Genomic DNA, 21,720 nt, shown 5'->3' with positions numbered 1-21,720 from the left:
ATTATCCTGGATGCTTTCTCCTCATATTAAATAGAAAGTAGCTGTAAATAGCCCCAGTACCTGCACCTGCAATGCTCTTTTGGCCATTTGGTCAGTTTTCTTTAACTTCTTTTTGTTTCTGGAAAAAGCTCAGACTCTTTAAATACACTTATTTTTATAATCGCTGCTGTTGCGCAGTCTCAAAGGCCCGTTGCTCTGTTTCAGATGATCAATGCAATGGATTCGAAGATAAGGTCACTGGAACAGAGGATAGTGGAATTGTCTGAGGCCAATAAACTGGCAGCAAATAGCAGCCTTTTTACCCAGAGGAACATGTAAGTATAGCAACTGCCGTGGTGCTGGTCACCATGGAACACTTCTCAGTGAGAGCTGTTCTCGTAATGTGAAAGTCGCTCCTCTTTGCAGGCCTGCTGTGCTCCCTGCTTGTTTTTCAGCAATGCAAAAATACGGTGGCTCTCCAAACAGTTGCGGTTCGCTGTATTTTCTGTTTCATCAGACATGACTAGGAAAATTGGTTTGTATTACAGTGTTTACTTTGGAGCCTTTCCTAAGGCTGGTGTTTTGTGTTTACCAAACCTGTTAAAGGAATAAGAATCATTTTAATGTCTGAAGTACCTCTAGAATAGCGTATGTTCCTTTTTTGGACAAGCACATTGCTAATAGATTCATATTTTCCTTGGTTCCTGCGACAGTTACATGATGTTGAAATTGAAAACATCAAACACCTTTCTTTCACAGGCATTCATTCCATTCTGCCCTGATGGGCGAGAAGACAAGTAGGAAAACTACATTTTTAAGCGGAGCTTTTTCTGCATGTTTTTGAATTGCCAATTGCAAGATTGAGATATTTTTGTTACTGAAACATGCAGAAGTGATGTGAAGTGGGAGTTACCCCAGCATCAGCCTCAGAGTGCTGCTTCAATTAATTTTGTTTTCTTCCTAACCCTTGCTAGTGGTCAAGAGCTAATGTCATCTTGAATCACTGTGTAATCAGCAATTGTTCTTGTGGTGAATGCTTATTTATTCAACACAGACACGTCTTCTCTGTCAGAGCTTTTCATCTGCCTGAACTTTATTTTGCTTTGGATTTTAGCTGTGATTCCTTGTCCTTATAATGATGTTTTTCCTTCAAAAATGGCTTAAAGGCATTCTAGTTCAGGCATAGAAAAAAGCATGGATTGTTTGGTATGTCCAGCAAGGTAGGGCCAAGCTGGTAGATGCTCTTACTGAGTCAAGAGATTCATCACCTTTGGCTGTCTGCAGAAAGGTTTTCAGTGTCCAGCTGCTGGATGCCATGTCGGGTGGTGTCTCTGGGAAGTGCTTGGATAGATCCACTTATAATATGGAATTGAATCAAGAAAGGATGAATTTTGGCAGAGTTGCTTTTGGCTTTTTTTCCTTTTTAGTGGCGATTATGCCTCCAAATATGTAATGGCTCCAATTTTTGTTGTATTTCAAATATCTGGCAACTTAGCCTGAGCAGCCAAAAATATTCAGAGAAATAACTGAGAAATTTAACGGTGTTGCTTTATGCTCCAGATGACCTCCAGTTAATCACCCAGGAAGTTTGGTCAGGCAGCAAAAGCCGTAACTTCCCTCCAGTCTGAAATCAAACAAAAGTATTGTCTCAACGTGTGCCTGGGAAGCGTATGCAAGGTCTGGTGTTAGTCACTGGTACTGAACTGAGTGTAAGAACTTAGCTGAGATAGATGTGTCCTCTGAGAGCAGGACACTTGACTGGAGATCCATAGAAACCAAGAAAAAACCCCTATAATAATGTTTTAACATACGGCTTGGAATAGATTATTGAGAGCCATCTTGTCAAGTAACATAATTTTTCAGGATTGGCAGCAGAGAGTACAGAATTAACAACATTTTAAGAGAAAATTGGTTTATTATGCATGCAGATAGCTAGTGAATTTGCGCTTATTCTGTGAATCGTGGTGGTGGAAACATATAAATCTGTCGTTGGGCTGTATTTTTGAATCCACAAAAGCTACAGCTAGTCTGAGCGTGCTTGAAGAGGAGAACCAGTGATTAAACCCTTCAGAGGAGAGGGGAGCTCTGCTAGCTTTTGTTCCATCGGTATCTGGGGAAAGTAATGATTATCAGCTTTCTGAGAAGATGGCCCAGTAAACAGTAGGAAGTGAAACACCACCATTTGACAGTTCTGGCTGGCAAAAACCTGTAGAGGTAAATTAAAAAAAGAGAAAGGGTGAAAGGGTGGGTTTGTGTGCAATGCACAGAAATGTGAGTCAGAAGACTTAAATTTTATTTTTAGTGTTAAGTCTTCCTATTTGATCTTGGGCAACCCACATAATTTCTCTGGGATAGGATTAATAACAGCTTATCTCACTGTGAACTTCTTAAAATATTAATTCATTAATATATGTAGAGCTTCGTGAGACTTCTAAGTAGAAAGCACACGAGGAGGCAGAATTTTCCAATGCATGATAAAATGATTCCAGGAATTGTAAATAATGTAGAAAGACTTTTTTTTTATGAGGGTATCCATTTCAACTTCTTATGGTAATAATTAATCGTTGCCAGCTCTCAAAATTCTTATGAGCCCGAGTAATTATTTTTGTTCACTTTGTAGATTAAGACTTTGATCAGAGACAACAAAGCTTTGCTTCAATGTAGGTCAAGTTCCAGGTCCATTACAACTTAAAAACCCCCCCACAACACACTTCCTCCCTCCCGAACCCTAAGCCATAGGGTTTCTCTTATCTCATGGAAATATGTTGTGTGAAAGCAACTGTTCATTGCATTTATGTTTCCTGTACAGAAAAATATGTAACAAGGGTTTGGTGAAATGAGAAGAATGTTCTCAGATTTTACTGTGTACAAGGTGAATTTTTCTGTGCAACTTGCAAACATGGAATTTTAGTGCTCTGGGCATAGGTTGATGAACACATTAGTACATGGAACTTTTGCAGGCAGGAACAGAGAATTGACTTTTTTTTCGCTGGGATGTAGAATTTAAGCTGTGAACATATCTATTCTACTTAACAGGAAATTTGTATGTTCTTCCTTAGGTCACCTTACCCCAGTGAAAGGACATGTGTCAGGGACACTTTGGGTTTCTCACCTGTGCTTCTCTCTTATCAGGAAAGCCCAAGAGGAGATGATTTCAGAACTCAGGCAACAGAAGTTCTACTTGGAAACACAAGCTGGAAAGTTAGAGGCCCAGAATCGAAAATTAGAAGAACAATTGGAAAAGATGAGTCACCAAGATCACACTGACAAGAACCGCCTGCTGGAGTTAGAGACTAGGCTGCGAGAGGTGAAAACTTGGGTTTAATCCCTCCAAACAAACTTACTTGAGTGTACCCCATTTTGAGTATTATAGTGAGAACTAGAATGAAGTTGTTTTAGTTCTGCTTGTCATAAAAAAAATGGTATTTTAAGGTGTACTTAGTTTGGTCTAGCAGTACTAATTTTTTTTTAACTCTCAGGGGAAAAAGAAAAAAAGAAAAATTGCTCATTAGGAGGAGATGTATGTATGATGTATGTTAAATATGAAGGGTTTGTCATTCTTAGATCTAACCGAATCTAAGCTTTTAGATCATCTTGCTTTCTCAGAATCATAGTTATGGTTTTTGGGGTAATCTCCTTATAATACTGTCCAGCTAGAGTGGATGTGGGGGAGAGAATAAAAACTCAGCTATGTAGAATGACCAGCTTAACAGTAACCTTAGAGCCTACACAATAGAAAGCAGAGGACACAACAGAACTGAGGAAAGAAAACAAGAGACCTGTTGCTTCACGTGATTCCTCAGAAGTTTTCTGGAGAGGAAACCTAACAGTAATACAAAAATGTGCGTTTTTAAAGATTTGTGACCTGTGCCTCACTTTTTGTGTCAACTAGTTTAGATCCACTTCAAATCATCTTTTACCCTGTCCAGTCTCACTCCACTGGTTCTCAGCTAAGGCTGAAATCTTGCCTTTAGCCAAGAGGGTTGGATGCCCAACACGTGTCCTTGTTTGACCAGAAGCCGGTTGGGACCAGCGTAAGCTTTCTGGCAGGCTTGTCACGCACCTACAGCACAACAGACAGGTTCACTTGGGATAGCAGACAGTCTGAAGAAGGTGCTATGGTTTGGAATTGATTTTGAGCACTGAGATCTGTTCTGCTGCTTGTTCATTTCTTATCCGTGTCTGGAAATGACATGTTTATCCCTGACTATACCTCAAGAAAACCTTCAACAGAAGCTGTTCAAGTGAACCCAGAGCCAGATGATCTGGTTGGTTTCCTTAAAAAGAATCTAAAGGGAAATGGAAATATGAAAGTCAATTGCAAAATGTATGTGATGTTTACATACACGTAAAGATTAATATTGATGTTTAGGCTAAAGGTTCTCAAAGATTCTTAAAGGTTCTCAGGTTCAGTGAAGAAAGTTCATCACAAACTGCTTCAACTTTTATGCTTCTTACATCCATGTTTGATATGTGCTATAGGAGTCACAGCTGGAACTATTCTTGTGCCCTTCTTGTTGTTTCAAAATGCCAGGTTGCCTTTAATCTTTTTGAAAGCAAAGCAGTAGTTTTTAGGAAGCAGACAAAGCTGCGTCCTTGACTTCTCAGTGACTTCAGCAATCTGTCAGGATGTGATTTTTGGGAAAGACGTGGCAATGGCAATAAAGCGAGGTGTGCCATGAGATTGCATAGCCTATATTTTCTTTGTTAGCAACTTATATTTGAATGCTACCTTTTCTTTCTTCAGGTTAGTCTAGAGCATGAAGAGCAAAAGCTGGAACTCAAAAGACAGCTGACAGAACTACAGCTGACACTCCAGGAGCGGGAATCTCAAATTACTGGGCTGCAGGCTGCACGGACAGCCCTGGAGAATCAGCTCCGTGAAGCCAAAACTGAACTGGAGGAGACCACAGCTGAGGCAGAGGAAGAGATTCAAGCTCTCACGGTGAGCCCTAGAACTCGCACTAAGAGCTATATATGCAGATTGGAATTGTGTAGGTGCGTGTTTCATCAAGAGGTTGAAATGAATTTACACTACTTCATTTTCAGAACAGGATACGAGTTGTGCCTTGTGTTGACAGAGGCAGAAATGGCTAAAATGTCAAGATTTGTCTTATTATCTTTACCTGTATGAATGATTCCTAGCAGTGATCCATTGCTGCCAAAACTTGAGTGTTTATAAGAGCATTATTACTTCTGTGATGAGGTGAAAGTTGCATGTGAAATTGTTAGTTTTACTCTGATTTACTTATTTAAATATGTTTGAAAGTACTTGATGATCATAAATGCTTTGATTTTTTTTTTTTTCCCCCCCTATTAGTTATCCTGCTTTGAGGATATTTGTTAGGGGAGGAAAAAACCCTGAAATTCCTAGGAAAATAGTGTTGTTACCACATAATTCTTATTTCATTAAAAATTGTCACGTGTGTCTTGCAGTCTGTGGTGATGTGTGTGAATGAAATAAAGGGAAAGAAAGCTCAATGCCCCCACTCCCTTTCTCCCCACCCCAGTAAATGGAATTCTACATTATATGCTGCTGGTTGCTGTCTCTTGAGTACAAAAGCTGCTTGCAAGTTTCTTGATTCTAAGAAATATTTCCTTCATGAAAGATTCCCAGGGCTGGGGTGGGGGGAGTGTATATGACCTGCTTCCAGGTAACCCCCACTGAGCAGCAGACTTCAATGACCTTCGCATCCCATTGTTTTGAAGTGTTGGCAGCGTGCATTCTCTTGCTCCAGTGGCATTTGATGAAAGACCTGTTCTGAATATTGCTGCCGTCGCTATTTTTCGGAAGGGATGGTGGGCAGCTGAGGCAGGTGCTCGTGTTACGTCGATGCTTTGGGTTTTTTTTTTTCAGCAGGTTCATGCTGGGAAAGTACAGCAGCAACATCGAGGCTTAAGAATAACCAAATAGAATATGGCATCCGTTTCTTTTTTTGCTCAAAACCGGGGCGCTCCCCTCCCAGCGGAAAGCTTTGCATAACAGCTCCTGTCGCTGCCAGGGGCACGGCGATGTGCTTGATGTCGTTAGCCGACACCACCAGCGAAACGTGAATGTTCATGACCTGTGTTCACTCAGTTATTGCTGCAGCTAATTCGGCAAAGCGGTAGTGCTGTGGGAGCAGCTGTCGTGAGACAGTCCAGTTCGGTGGGCTTGGGAGTGTTTCTGTGGTGGATTTTTTAATATACTTACTGTGCTTTTCACATTGCCTGTTGCGGTAAGATAGCTTTTCAGCTCTCGTATGTGACTTCTGCCGAATGGCTTTTTTCCTGTTTAGTCTCTGGGCTCTAAAGAACGTGATCTGAATGAAGAAAGGTGGCTGGATGTGCTAGTGCACTCCCCTTTCGTTTGTTAAGTTTTCCATAGCATATGGCATTAGACACTTGTTAAACCAGTTTGCTGAAATTTGAGAGAGGCCATGAGGCTGAAACAAGAACTTTTGCTTTGTCATGCTTTGCTTGTACCTCAGGAGGCAAAATGGTGCATGCAATACTGCATTCTTTAAATAAGTGTTTGCACTTTTCCATACTTTGGGTGCTGTCTTCCAAAGAATTGACTGTTATGCTTCATCGCTGCTTTCCAGAGAGGCTGGGGATGAAATGGTACTTCATGGCAGGATGCAGGGAGATTGGCAGAGCTGTTTGGGTTAGCTTGCGTAACACATCGTTATAGTTGTTCTTTGCAAGTGTTAAATTGTATGCAGTATTTATTTTATATGAAGTACCAATCTGGATAGGGAAGTAAAACCATCTCAAATTCAAATGTCAAGAATGTACAAACTTAACACGGAACCAACGTGTCTTCTGGTGACCATTTCAGATGGAACCTTTGACGTAATTTAATGAAAATCAATTCTCGAGTTTGTACATTTTTTGAAAGTAGTTCAGAATTGGGGGTGTAAGTGTATTTTGATTAAGTAGGATGTGACTTCTGCTAATTAGTCCTTTGCCACTACAGAGTGCTTTCATAGCCTGCAGCATCTGCCTTCCAAACTTTGCTTGCTGGTAGATTGTTCTGCAGTTTGTTGAGCAACAGCTGTTGGATTCGAATTCTAATGTATGAAAAATTGATGATTAACTTCTTACCTCCTTTAGGCACATAGAGATGAAATCCAGCGTAAATTTGAAGCCCTTCGTAATAGCTGCACAGTGAGTATTAAACACAGATCATTGACGTATGTTGAAATTAAGGATAAGGAAACAAACAATTTACTTATTTAATCCTTGATGGCACTAGTTCCTAGTGTGGACTTCTGGCTTCAAGTTATTAGTAGGAGCTAGACGGATTGGATTTGGTTTAGGTTTTAGGTAAACCTCAATTTTGGGGTTTTAGTCTGATCATAAAATTGACACTATTCTTCTTTTTGGAGAAGAAAGTAAATTAAAATATCTCATTGCAGTGCAGCTAGTAAGAATGGTGTAGCCGCTGCAAAAAATGACTGTAGGTAAAGATCTCTTCTGCTCACAAGAAGCAAAGAAGTACCTGTCCAAATCCTGAGCTGCATTGTAGATCTAGGCCAGAGCAGAAGAGCCTTCACGCTACTCTGGGTTTTAAGGAGGACTGAACACTGTTTGAAGAGGCAAGAAATGTTATGGATCCAAGTGATACACTGACAGGCAGTCATCTGCTCAAAGAGCAGAGAGGACTCTAGGATCTGAATTTGCACCTTCTATTGCTTGACATCTTCTGACATGTTTAGATTCATTTCATCAATCCCAGACAAATGCCCGAGGGTTTTCCAGTCAACAGGGATTCTTGCAGATTAACACTACCTTCAGAGTTGTGCTGCTTGATGGAGAGCATCTCTCTTCCAATGACACGAACTGCAAAAGGACCAGGGTCTTCTGATCAGCAATGACTGATCTTTCTGGGATTTTGCTCCTTACCCCACCTGGCAAGCAGGCCTAATTGCTGGTTTTGTAATCTTCATTGTTTCCCTACTTCCAGCAATGTCCTCAAACTTCATTTTTCATGCTGTAGGACTAGGTATCTAATGTACAAGTTTTCATCTCTCAAAAATACCTTTTCAGGATGAGCGTTACTCTGTTTTCCCCAGTTGCTCTTTAGCACTAACCAAAGGGATTCTTCTAATCTGTTCGTAGGACACACTGATATGAAGAAATGAGGAAGTAGTGCTTTACAAAGTGTGATAACCTCTATCTAAAAGAAATCCTGCACAAGAAACTTTACATTGTGTTCCCTTCTTCGTTTACTTGGATTTATCCTCTGGCTCCACATCTGCTGTCATGTACCCTATGCCTATTGCTGTCGTCTTTTGTTCTATCTTGCCCCTCATACAGAATGACAGCTTTCTATAAAAATGCTTCTGTGATCTCCGTGCAGGCAAAAACCAGCTGTGGGAAATCTGTAGCCGCTTTTCACTGCGTGGCAGGCTGCCTTTCCGGGGTTGTAACTCCTGATCTAGTAAGGCTTTGGCTCTTCAAGTGTGGTGAACAATCTCCAGCGGTGAAAAGTGACCCATAACACTTCAAGAATGTTGGGACCTTCAAAGGTTCTGCCAAAAAAGATTTCTAAAAAGGTTGTGCATTGTAAGGCCTTTCAGTGGGATAAGTGGGATCAGGCAACCTCATTAATAAGAAATTAATTAAATAGTTCCTAAATGAATAATACATGCTTATCATACATTCTCTTTCCAGCCCAGGAGAATGCATGTATAATTTAACTGACCATGGATGAAACTTTGTTGTGTGTTATGAGTAGTAGTAGCTGTCCTTCCTGTCTACTGAGGAGCACGGAGAAAATACAGGACAAGCTTCTGTCGGCAGTGTGGGAGCAGGGAACGTTGATTATGCTGCCTTCACCAGATGCTTCAACCTCATTTTTATCTGATTGTGATGAGTATGATGCAGGCTTTGCTTTTTGGTGACCATGTGATTCTACTTGAAGGTGATTAGAATTTATACTCCTTTAAAAATAAGATAACACTTCAAAGGAATAATTATAATATGCTGCTACTTATGCAGCATAATAATGAGTGGGTTTATTCTTTTAGCCAGTTTTCAAAAGATATCCTTTTTAAGATGAAACAAACTCCTTGAACTAGTCTGGCAAACTTTGGTATGGAATTATTTTTTATTTAATCTTATTGAGGAGGCCAAAACAGCATAAGAATTAAAAAAAAAAGACTAGACAGGGAAAAAATTGGAAGATTGAATTAGTTCAGTACTTCCGTACTATTAAAAGATAAATAAAAATACTTAATCTACTTTCTTTGCTATTTCTTCTGTTTCTGTAGCTTCACAAAGCTCAGAGCTTCTGAGCGTAGAGGAGGCTTACATCTCAAATGTGTCTGCTTTCCTTGTACCCTCCTTGCACTCTTGTTCTTTGTTGTGCTGAAGTCTGACAAGTACACGTTTTTTCGGGTCCCCTGTTTGTTCGTGTTGGACTTGCTGTGCTTTGGGGTGCATACACAGGCACCATCGCCGTGTTGTTGGTCGTAATGTCTGCCTTCTTTGTGAATTTATATTCAGTTGCTCTGCTAGCTCTGCACTGTTTCATCTTGTGACATCTCTCTCTTACTACTGGGGGTCAAACCCAAAGAACCAGCGTTGGCTTACTCTGTCTCTGAATTGTGCAAGAAACTACAAGGATACACAGTTACACTGAAAATTGTAAATCGCAGTACCTGCTGCGCACGCATGGAGATGCCTGTGTGCACACACAAAGAACAGTGTTTTACCATAACCTTCTCAATAAAACCTCATCCAGCAAATCCGTTGAGGGAGAAGGACTGGTCCCCTACACTTAAAGAATTATTCTATCAAAATTATGATCTAATTGAGTGTTAAAAGTATTTTCTAAGCAATCAGAGGAAGACCTAGAAATAAAAGGCATTTTCTTAAATAGGAATATTTATGTATTTGTCAGTTGTTTCCAACTGCCTCGTAATTATGGCTTGTTGGATCATCAACACATGTGAAGTTATAAACGCAACTAAGGTATCTAAATAATAGTAGAATTGTTCCAAAAAGAAAACATTCAGTAAGTGGGTGGTAAAGTCTATAAATATTTAGAAGAAAAGCATCCTATAAAGTATTTTACACTCAGCTTAGTAAAATACTGTTGCTGTTCCAGGGAACCACCATCTGAGTCTTCTAGTGTCTCTCAGGTACAGGCTGTTCCTTTACTCTAGCAAGGAGAGCAGCCTGCCTTAATGCTGACTGGGCATTGCATTTCCATTTATTCCAGACTTCTCCAATGAAACAAGGTTTAGCTCCCCTCCTTCAGCTTCTTTTGTCATCATCTTGTGTTCCTGCTTGAGCATTAACAGGCTTGATTCTGCACTTGTCTGCGAGATTGGATACTGGGGCATTAAATCTGCAGGCCCGCTCGGCACATGTACAGTTCTAGTCCTGCTGACGTCGGTTTAAGGTCCTGATTCCACATTGGCTCAGTGAGCTGGCATACAGGAATAATCTGTGTCCTTGAGAACTTCCAGAATTATCTAAAGGTGTTTTATACTTTGATGTTGAAGTGTTTCAGACTAAAGGGGGCTTGCCCGCTGTAACAAGGCTAATACCCAGGCAAAAACCTTTATATGGTTTTGTTACATTTGTAAAAAAAACCCAAGCCAAACGAAAACCATTGGCGGTTGGGTGGGAGGGGTTATCCCCAATTCTTATTTCACAGAAAGGGTGATGACAGATGCCAGGTATAGGCAAAAATGGAGCTTTGTTGGTTTTGTAGCCTGACAAAAAGTCAGAGGCTTCTAGGGCAGGCGCTGAGGAGGGGTTGCTGTGAGAGAGGCTAACGGGACCGTCACCGTGGATGGTGACATCGTCATTTGAGGACGAGGCTGATGGTTTGTAGAGGCAGCTCATCTTCTGGGAACTAGGATGGAGGCGTACATGAGACTCTACATTGTAGTAATGGGTTGGTGTGGGAAGGAGAGGGTTGCAGCCTGTGCAATGTCCTACTACTCTGCAGCTACTAACAAGAGCAAAGTACCTCAAGCTAAGCCATGGTGAGTTTTTGGAGACGGAGATCTCCGCCTAAGGTAGTTTCAAGTCGCAGATGTTGCTTGACCATGGAAAGGGGAAGAAAGTGGGGAGTGCGCTGTTATGTACCAATCACACAGGCAGAGATACAAGACTGGTCTCTGCAGGTCTCTTCATGAAGAGGTGTGGTATTCTGCTCCCTTGCCTATCAAGGGTTGGTATTTCTCCGCTAGAAAAGCTGTGTGTCTCAGATCAGAGTGTGACAGGTTAAGACAAAGTGAGTCTGATGCCTGCTCTTGCTTCCTTCTGACAATAATTTGGGGCTGAGAGAGCTTTTTCTTGTTTCCTATTTACTTCTGACAGCTAGCTTTCTAGTAAAGATTAGTGGGGATGGGGAGGAGTGGAGATGGATAGAGTAAAACTATGCATTAGTCTGGAAGTTCTGAGTTAAGGTTGTTTGAAAAATGGCATTAAACTCCAGATCACACGCTGCTGACAGCATCCTGAAACAGTTAACCTTGCTATGCCCTAGCGTTTTCCTGTATGTTTGTTTGAGGCACCTGAGAACTGAGACGTCTTCACAGAGGAATAAGGTTATGGAGCAGTTTGCAAACTGCAGTTAATAGTATTCTAAAACTGCTTCCTTTTTTCCTTTCCCCCATTATTTGCCTGTGGTTTTGATAAGTGGAACATACAGTTTTGGTTTCGTACATCGCGTCCAATACATAGAATCACAGAATGGTTTGGGTTGGAAGGGACCTTAAAGCCCACCCAGTTCCAACCCCCCTGCCATGGGCAGGGACACCTTCCACTAGACCAGGTTGCTCCGAGCCTCATCCAGCCTGGCCTTGGACACTTCCAGGGATGGGGCATCCACAGCTTCTCTGGGCAACCTGTTCCAGTGCCTCCCCACCCTCTCTGTGAAGAATTTCTTCCTGATATCTAATCTAAACCTCCCCACTTTCAATTTAAACCCGTTACCCCTTGTCCTGTCACTACAGGCCCTTGTAAAAAGTCCCCCCCAGCTTCCTTGTAGCCCCTTCAGGTACTGGAAGGTGCTATAAGGTCTCCCCGGAGCCTTCTCTTCTCCAGGCTGAACACCCCAACTCTCCCAGCCTGTCCCCATGGCAGAGGGGCTCCAGCCCTCTGATCATCTCCGTGGCCTCCTCTGGACTCGCTCCAACCCGTCAATACCCTTCTGATATTGAGGGCTCCACAGCTGGACGCAGCACTCCAGGTGGGGTCTCACCAGAGCAGAGTACAGGGGCAGAATCCCCTCCCTCGACCTGCTGGCCACACTTCTCCGGATACAGCCCAGGATACGGTTGGCTTTCAAACCTAATCACCATGGCCCTGAACTGCTTGTTGCTGTGAGACTTGTGATCCATGCCTGGGGAAGTCTGTAGGGCCAGGTGTCACAGCGGTGAACCTGCAGAGTCTCACAACAGAGAAGCACTCTGCTTTTCTGAAACCATGCAACCGGGAGGGCATTGTACTGAATATGGTCGCTTTTGCTGAAGAACTGTTATGCTTGTGTCGCTCTGTCATATTTATGAGATAGTCTAGAACTGCTTTTCCAAGCTTTCAGGTGTTTGTTGTTTTATAAACTTAAAACATGAAGACTTTTGTATTTATATTAATGGCTTCTAAAGGGTATAACAGCGTTACCTTACAGGCTTCCCTTTAATGTACTTAGAAATTTAACTCCAGAATAGCTCAGGGCCTGTCGGTTGGTTTATTTGGGTATTTTTGCCTGGGGATTTCCTTAACTGAAAAGAAGAATACCTAAAGCTATTAAGTTTTTTCCGGCACAGGGATTCTGGCATAGGTTGGATGGATGAATGTATGCCGAAGACAACATTTCCTATCAAAAGGGGTGTTTTGATCTGAGTTTTCTTTCTTCGTGGTTCCCAGAACAGGCATGTCGCACCAGGTCCCATTTTCCTGTGTCAGAATTACCTGTTGCTATTTAGGCTTTATAGGATTTGTGAGCTCTGTAACCGTGTTGGGTTATACATAGCTGAAGATAGCTTTTAAAAATTGGATTTGTCCACAAATTTCCACTTTCCTGATGGAAAAAAAGGAAAATTGGTTCCGAGAAGGACAAATTTTCTCTCTTTAAAAAATTGGAACTCTATCGATCTATACAGATTACATTATATAGGTTATATTCTATTTGGAATTTAAGCCAAGCCCTCCTGGAATTGTCAGTAAATATAGTGTTAGAGAAGTATTGAAGAAAGGAGATCACGTCACTTCTGGAACCCTTCTTAACTGCTTCATTATTTGTCTTAAGTTTTCCATAAATACCCTACAGTGAAATAAAAATGGTCTGGTTTAATTTTAGCTATATTCAGGGAAAGAAGTCAAAATCTCAGAACATAGAATAAAGGCAAATGGGAGCTTAATTTCCAGCCCTTCAGGGCTAAAAATCAGCTTGAAATACAGCCAGTATTAAAAAAAGAATTAGGTAGTTTAATACATTAACTCTGCATGTCACCGTATCAATTCTGTGTTTCTCCCATCTCTGCTTTCTTGTATTTCATGGCTAGTTTGACAATTTTTATAGAAAGTAGTTGTGTTAATATAAAAAATATTCATGTATAAAATATACAGGGAAGAGACCATGGATGTATAAACAACATCTTAAAACTGCCTGGATATGTGGTGTGGTTAAACGTAAGAAGAAATTAAAGGTAGAAGAAAAAGAGAGATTATCTTATCTGGCAGTTAGGTATCTCGGATGTTACTTGTAAAGGTTACAGGCAAAATCCTCCAAAACCATGTTCTTGTCTCCTTTTTTGCTTATATAAATACATGTCTAAGTTCTTACCTACAGCGACACAGACACTAACGCATCCCTGTGATACCGGCAGTGTCCTTGGAAAACTTGACGTGTACAGTACCGAATAAAATGTATTTTGAATAGGGCAGGAAGAGTGCTCCAGACACAACCACACGGTCAGATCTTCATCGCAAATGTTGTCTTAGAGTATGAATCATTTGGATTTGACCCTAAACGTATGGGTAGCAGGCGGTCCCCTTCACCCAGCAGGGAGTACGGTCGCTTGGACTTTTTCTGCTGGCTGTTTAAACATCAAATGCTGTTAATTCAGAGTGAGGAGAGGCATGGCGAAAGGCTGCCAATTGATGCCTTGCAGATTCTTCAAAAAGGAATGGTTGTCATCTTTCCAGATAGCTGAGAAGAGCTGTATGCTCTGTGCTCTGCTGCTTTAGATATTTAAGTCCTTGGCTTGTGTAGGAGATTGGAACATTTAAATTTGAGCGTGTGGCCAACTGTGCTCTGGGATTTTAATTTTTCCCAGTTAATCAAGTATCTTTGACATCTAGGCAAAAATGCCTCTAGAACATATCTGTAAGAGTTGAATATGAATTGTACAGAGCTTCCCACTTTCTGAAATCCTTTTTATTAGGCCGATTTCAATATACTGAGGTTCCTTTCTCTTCTGCTGTGATGACATTTTTGAGTTAGGAGGAGGTACAGGTATTCAACCATGCAGTGTTCATGGCCTTTCATTCACAAAAATCAAATGGGACTGTGAAAATGGCCCACTGTTGTTCATAATTTTCTTTAAATTGAAGGGGAATGTGGTTTAAAGCGTGTAGTGTAATGCTATTCCGATGAAACAAACGGACACTTCCAATCCGTTACCGGCAAGGCTGTTTTCCTTGTTGAATTTTTACTTTTCACTGGTTTTCCGTTAGTCTGTTCTGCTGCCACACTTTTTTCTGTCTTCATATACCCCGTGATGCCATCCGTAGTGCTGTTGCTTTGATGGAATATATTTCTTAACATGGTGCTGCTTTTCCTGGTTACGTAGTGTTTCATGCAGTGATAGAAACGATTGCTAGGCAGCTCCATCAGATTTTACTGCCTCCATTGCACCTCTTGTTCAGTTTTCTTAAATATCATGCTTCGAAAGCCTCTGTGAGAGGTATCAGCCACATTTCACTTTTGACTCAATTTCCCCTTAGGAAGGTAAAGTGCTTTGGCAGAGGCATACTGTAAGTCAGCAGCAGATCTGAGAATACAACCAGGACTCCTGACTCCCAATCTGGTGCTTCAGACGTGACAGTTCTCCCAAGTAATAAATTGCATCGCAGCATGTTTATGCTCTAAACATTAAAAAAAAAAAAATCAGGTTATTTTCTGCAAGAAACAAAGCTCTATTCCTAATCAAAGTACACTCCTGTGCATAAAATCTACCATTACAGTCTTGGTTTTGTTTCAATTTGAAAAAAAAAAAAAAAGCCCAGGTGGTCTCCTTGCTTGGCAATAACTGGCTCTGTGAGAGGAGAACACTTTTTCAAAAACTGTCCTTGCTGACACGTAATTTGTTTTAATTTCTAGGTGATTACGGACTTGGAAGAGCAGCTGAACCAGCTCAGTGAAGACAATGCCGAACTGAACAATCAGAATTTCTTCCTCTCCAAACAACTGGATGAGGCCTCAGGGGCCAACGATGAGGTGGTCCAGTTGCGAAGTGAAGTTGACCATCTCCGTCGGGAGATCACTGAGAGAGAAATGCAGCTTACCAGTCAGAAACAAGTAAGGCTTGACAAGTCTGGATCAGAGTCTCTTCGTGATAGCTAGCTAACTGTCTGAAAGGCAAAATACTTCACATCTGGAAACCTCTAATTAATATGCTTCTGGGGGCAGTGGCTTAGACCATTTATCGTCTAAGCCTTCCTAGAGCGGTTGAGTGAATGGAAATTTTTGCTATTTCCCATTGTGCTTTTATGCAATTTTATTGAGAAATTTTGCGCTCTGAGGATATACTGTAACTCAGAGTTATTCATTTTAATTTTGCGACCCTGGAAATTTCAGAATTTTCATAATGAGAGAGAACTGACATTAACGGCAACTGCAAGCGAATGTATGGAAGCCTTGAAATAAATGGGTTGTGATTTACCAGCTTATGTTTGCTGCCAATTTGCATGTACTGTAATTGAAATGGTAAGGCTGAAGCTTAAAGTGCACGCTTGATGTGGGATGTGAGAATTGATAGAGGGATTTATTTTTAGACTATGGAGGCCTTGAAGACAACATGTACAATGCTGGAAGAGCAAGTAATGGACTTGGAGGCCCTGAATGATGAACTCTTGGAGAAAGAGCGTCAGTGGGAAGCATGGAGAAGTGTTCTAGGGGATGAGAAGTCCCAGTTTGAATGTCGAGTTAGAGAGTTGCAGAGGATGCTGGATACTGAGAAACAGAGCAGGTCTCTTCCCCCCTCCTCCTCCTTTTATTAACTTCTATGAAAATGCTCTATAGAAGCTGGTACAAAAATTATATTTAGAATAGGATATGGGAGTTGGAACTAAATATAAATTCTTGTGAGGTAGTTCTAAAAATGGTCTCTTAGTTAATAGCCATTCACCAGTGATATTGTTCCTTTTGTTTCTTTGCAAGTGAGCGATTCATGGGGAGTGGTATTTATCATTGTAATTTTATAAAATGTCTTGATTTATTATCTTCTACTTTATTATATGGAAAAATACTCTTTGCTCCTAACTGTTCCCGTGGGGTCTTGAAATTTTCAGGCTGTAGTTCTAGCAGGGGCAGGAATGGGGTTATATAATAGGAAAGTGTTGCAGCGAACAGTCTGGCTTTATAAAATAACATCTTGAATTTGAGGCAAACCCCTGAAAGGGTTCTTGATGCCACTGCATGCTAGGAAGAGGTCAAGCCCAGGAAGGAGTTAGGTAACGTTATTTTCCATTTTAATACAGAGTGAGAGCAGATCAGCGTATTACTGAATCTCGCCAGGTGGTAGAACTAGCTGTCAAAGAACACAAGGCAGAGATTCTAGCCCTCCAGCAAGCGCTAAAGGAACAAAAACTCAAAGCTGAGAGCCTTTCTGACAAGGTAAGTAACTTTCAAACCTAGACTTTCATAATTAGATGAGACACTTTTCTGGAGAGAGAACTTGTAGAAATGTGGTCTTGAGCAGCTTTCTCGAGATGTTAGGGCAAATTACAAAGACTGGAGGTCATAGAATAGAATGCTGTCTTCAAGCCTTGGATTTCCTTTTGAAAAAGACCGAAGCAGAAAGCAGGCTCTGATGGTGCCTGGAGTGCACAAGGAAGTCCTTCAGTAACTTGGTATCTGCGCTGACCAAAGTGTTGTTTGGTTGGTTTTCTCCCTTGATAGTAAGTAAAGGAGAATTGTGTCATTTTCCTTTAGCGTGTGCTCAGTGAAGTTGGATTTTAAGATGCGGAACCCCCTATCTGTTAGTGTTCAATGTTGTTCTGACCATCTATCCCACCTGCCTAGCTCAATGACCTGGAGAAGAAGCACGCTATGTTGGAGATGAACGCGCGCAGTTTACAACAGAAGCTTGAGACGGAAAGGGAGCTCAAGCAGAGGCTTCTGGAGGAGGTAACCTTGGAAATCCATGTTATAACTTCAGGAGGTTCCACCTCTTGGAGGCAGGGGGGGCAGCAGTGTGATTAGCAGGGTTACATGTCCCTCCTTCTATATAACTGGGGAGACTAATGAAGTCAGAGGTTTGGTTTTCATTTAAGACTTCACGATGTGTGGGGCCGTGTCATAGAATCATAGAATGGTTTGGGTTGGAAGGGACCTTAAAGATCATCTAGTTCCAACCCCCCTGCCATGGGCAGGGACACCTTCCACTAGACCAGGTTGCTCCAAGCCTCATCCAGCCTGGCCTTGGACACTTCCAGGGATGGGGCATCCACAGCTTCTCTGGGCAACCTGTTCCAGTGCCTTCCCACCCTCTCTGTGAAGAATTTCTTCCTTATATCTGATCTAAACCTCCCTGCTTTCAATTTGTACCCGTTACCCCTTGTCCTGTCAACTGTCAGGACCCGTTACCTCTTGTCCTTGACACTGTCCCTGTGTCAGGGAGCAGAAGTGAACTGCTCCTCAAGGGAAGGTGACGGCAAGTCAGCCTTGCAGCCAGCGGGCACCGCCCCGCAGCACCTGAACAAGAGGAGCAGAACAGGTTTGGGGAAGGTCGCCAGGATCAGCCAGCGGCACAGCGGTCATTACAGAAGCCTGTAGTGATGAGGCACATCCTGGGTCAGGTTTGCAAGGCAAGGCCTCTGCCCAGGCACAGTGTTCCTACAACACAGCTCTGACCAGACCAAGCGTTAGGACGGCCGCGTGAGAGCAGCTCTGGAGCCGGTGTGCAGAGGGTGCATGGGGGGAGGCCCCAGGTGAGGCTGTGCACGACCCTTTTCGTAATGCAGCTTGGCTCACAGAGGTCTGATCCAAGCCTACGTGCCCACACCGTACCAGCAGGCACCACTGAGTGCAGGCAGCCAGACCTGGGCAGCGAGGGAAGAGGCTGCAGAGGAGGATTTCAGGGGAAGGGTGGTTACATGGGGGAATTAGAGCCTTTTGGTGTACCTGGGGTGCTGAGAAGTTCTCCCAGAGCTGAGAAGTCCACTGTGCATCACAGTGAAAGATTTCAGGCTCTTGCTTTATAACGTGAGCTTAATGGTTTTCAGACTCAGGGACTTTCTCATCAAGAAGGAATAAAACCTGAAAGAATTAGGAGGAGCTGATCATGTGCCCTTTTCTGCTGTTAGCTGGAGACAAAGATGTGAACCACTGGACATAATTTTCCTTATCTCCTATGATTTTAGAGGCAGGAGTTTATCCTGGCTTATAGGAAAGTTGTTGTTTGGGGTTTTTTTCAGTTACAGAGTGCTGAGATGGTGCCTGGGGATTGTGTAGAGAAAATGGCATCGAGAAATTCGTAACAACAGTGACAAGATCTTAAATGCTTAGAAAAGCAAATAATTCGAACATGCAGTCGAAAGAAAGGGTGTTTGCAAATTAATATAGATACACGACACAGACACGCTTGTTTAGTCATCATGCCTTCTGGAAGGAAGGAAAGCTTCTAGAATATTGCAATTTTCCGCCTTTTAAAGAATTGTCTGTTTACTTCTAAGTTCTGCCTCGCTGCTTATTTTACAAGAGTGATAACGTTTAGTAGCTTTTATTTAAAAACAAGCCAGCAACCAGACCAAAACACTGGCGTGCGTCTTCCTGTTAACAGCAGGCAAAGCTGCAGCAGCAAATGGATCTGCAAAAGAATCACATCTTCCGCCTAACTCAAGGTCTGCAAGAGGCTCTGGATCGAGCAGATCTTCTGAAGACGGAAAGAAGTGACCTGGAATATCAGCTGGAAAACATTCAGGTGAGGGTGAGGAAACAGTGGGCAGGACTCTGCTCCCCATCCTAAACCCCCCACTCCCCTGTGGGGTTTTCTGTTCCTGTGTGCCGCTTTCCCTGCACTGTTTTTCAGCTCCGATCTGCTACTGAGTTTCTTCTATTAAGATGAAATTTCTGTTCGTGTGCGTGGTTCACAGGTTCTCTATTCCCATGAAAAAGTGAAAATGGAGGGCACTATTTCTCAGCAAACCAAACTCATCGATTTCCTGCAGGCAAAGATGGACCAACCAGCGAAAAAGAAAAAGGTGGGTGAAAAAGGTTGAGAGGCACTGGTCTGCGATCAGTTACGTGCTGTGTATTCAGGAGATTCGGTTCTCTCTCTGCGTAACACCAGTGTGTCCTCGGTGGAGAGCGTTCTGAGGCGCTGGACACAAACCTTACTAGGCAGAATGTGCTCTTTGTGGCTTTTCCAGTGTTTTGTCACGCCTGCAGTACTAGGTTACGACCCAGTAGCTACACGTCAGTGAGGCTGTAGGAATACAGCATTTTACCCATGCTTTCTTTTTTTAATGGTAAGTATGTATGTGCGTATGAACATATTGTGTATCCAGTGTGGTTGTCTTGTAGCTACAGCATAGGATTGATTAGTCAGGCCGTGTGACTCGTGTCACATCTTTGTCACAAGCCATTCTGTCATTTTGAATTAAGTGATTTAATTTTAACCACATATTTTGAGATCCTCGGTTTAGATGCTTTCGGAAACTCAAGGTGTGGGTACTAACAGGTAACATATGTCCCTCTTTAAACTAATCCGTAGGTCAACATCTTCTCCCCAGGGAGAACTAAAAATCCGTCCTTACGCGTGTCAGAATTACCGTTAGGCCCTCTGGCCGGACTGCCACTAGCTAGTTTCACTTTGCCTAGTTTAAGCCATCTCTTACTAGGAGTTAGGAGTTGTCTGTGTGTTTCTGTTGCTAGGGCCTGTTTAGTCGGCGGAAAGAGGACCCTTCTTTACCCACACAGGTTCCCCTGCAATACAATGAGCTGAAAGTGGCACTGGAGAAGGAGAAGGCTCGTTCTGCTGAGCTGGAGGAGGCTCTACAGAAAACACGCATTGAGCTCAGATCTGCTCGTGAAGAAGGTAGGGGTTAACAGAAAAGGTGAATCTGGAAGGAGCGCACGTTTTTGGTCTGAGTGTGCCTTTAATTGTGTGCCCCTGTAGCAGTATCAGATGTTGTTTAGTTCTTACCTGCTGCTGGGAAGATGCAGCAAGGCTACGCCGTTTTCTGCGGGTCGTAACCGCTGACGTGTACACAGAACCGCTGCTGTGAACTCGAGTTTCCTGCTGGTGGTGTTAATGAGTGGCATTTGTCTCATCTATAGCTGCTCATCGGAAAATATCAGACCACCCTCACCCATCTACGCCGGCCACAGCCAGGCAGCAGATCATCATGTCTGCCATAGTCCGCTCGCCGGAGCATCAGCCTACTCCGATCAGCTTGCTCGCTCCGCCCTCCAGTCGCAGGAAGGAATCTTCCACACCAGAGGGTAGGCTCTTGGGGAACTCTTCTCTTACTGGGTTTCTCTCTGCTGTTCCGACGCTATCTCATTTTTTTTAAATTTCAAAATGAGATTTTTTTCACAATGGGGATATCAGATGATAAGTCTTGCTTTCATTTTTGGTTTAAAATTCTCTGTTTGGATTAAGTAATTTATTTCTGAAAACCTCAGCAATAAGGGAATTATTAGCATGAATTATTTTTTTCCCAAGGGAGTAGGTTTTCTGTACCACTCTCTGCATGGATCAAGAGGCTTTATGGCCATTTCCTTAGCAGTTAACACTTTCACTGGTCTAAACTGCAGGTCTGTTCTGCTCAGCAGAACATTTCTATCAAGACCTTTTGGTACAGGGAAAAGGCATTGGTAAGGCATAAAAGGAAGATGCCAGCTCAATGATGACACTGATACCCTGTAACTAGAAAAAGGGCATCCTTGAGAATGCAGGGGAGAGGATCATCAGGGAAAACTAAAGGATTGGGGGCTCTGCTCATTTTTCCTTAGCTAAGCAGTATTCCAGAGTGAATGTTGAACCCGGAGACTCTGAACTAAAGCCTCCATCCAGCATTTGGCTGGAAAAAGCCAGAACCCACAAACTGGCCCAGCCGTCGCAGGGAGCTGGTGAGGCACCGAGTGCTCTGAGGGTGGGTAATGTCAGCAGGGGAAGATGTCCTCGGAGATGGATCATGGGCGAGGAGGAGAATCGTGTTCAATATAGCTGCGCTAGCAGGGATTTGAGGTCTGCTTCAAGATGTGCTGGCACTGGTGGTTAGCATGAGGCTGCACGAGGAAGGCCTGCTGTCTATTGATGACAACAGCAAAGGTGTTGAAGGGTTTGTCAGCTGCAAGCGAAATGGAGAGATTACTTTAACACGCTGTGGGAACTGGAGCTGAGCGCAGACTTGAAGTTTAGAGGGTTTGATTGACATCCTCTCGCTACGCCAAACATTAGCCATTTGGGTTCTGCAGTCTGTTCCCCAGCGGCACGTTCGGTGCATCTGTGTGAGGTAATTACTGAGGTGGTAATGTGGCTTAAGCTTCGCAGATTGGAAAGG

General features: G+C 42.7%; 1 protein-coding gene across 1 annotated transcript in view; it reads left to right on the top strand.

Annotated features, from left to right (window-relative positions):
• CIT (citron rho-interacting serine/threonine kinase) overlaps positions 1 to 21,720 on the top strand; it is a 57,871-nt gene that overhangs the window by 23,349 nt on the left and 12,802 nt on the right. Inside the window, exons 13-24 of the mRNA XM_010149269.1 lie at positions 205 to 314; positions 3,112 to 3,286; positions 4,727 to 4,924; positions 7,075 to 7,128; positions 15,311 to 15,508; positions 15,985 to 16,178; positions 16,690 to 16,825; positions 17,234 to 17,338; positions 18,993 to 19,133; positions 19,306 to 19,413; positions 20,087 to 20,249; positions 20,492 to 20,656. Coding sequence (XP_010147571.1) covers positions 205 to 314; positions 3,112 to 3,286; positions 4,727 to 4,924; positions 7,075 to 7,128; positions 15,311 to 15,508; positions 15,985 to 16,178; positions 16,690 to 16,825; positions 17,234 to 17,338; positions 18,993 to 19,133; positions 19,306 to 19,413; positions 20,087 to 20,249; positions 20,492 to 20,656 — 1,747 coding nt within the window. The remainder of the gene's footprint in view (positions 1 to 204; positions 315 to 3,111; positions 3,287 to 4,726; positions 4,925 to 7,074; positions 7,129 to 15,310; positions 15,509 to 15,984; positions 16,179 to 16,689; positions 16,826 to 17,233; positions 17,339 to 18,992; positions 19,134 to 19,305; positions 19,414 to 20,086; positions 20,250 to 20,491; positions 20,657 to 21,720) is intronic.

Source organism: Eurypyga helias, unplaced genomic scaffold (assembly GCF_000690775.1).
Source record: "Eurypyga helias isolate BGI_N326 unplaced genomic scaffold, ASM69077v1 scaffold7833, whole genome shotgun sequence".
NCBI lineage: Eukaryota > Metazoa > Chordata > Aves > Eurypygiformes > Eurypygidae > Eurypyga > Eurypyga helias.
The sequence above is the reverse complement of the archived record's forward strand: the minus strand, read 5'-3'. Positions and strand labels throughout refer to the sequence as shown.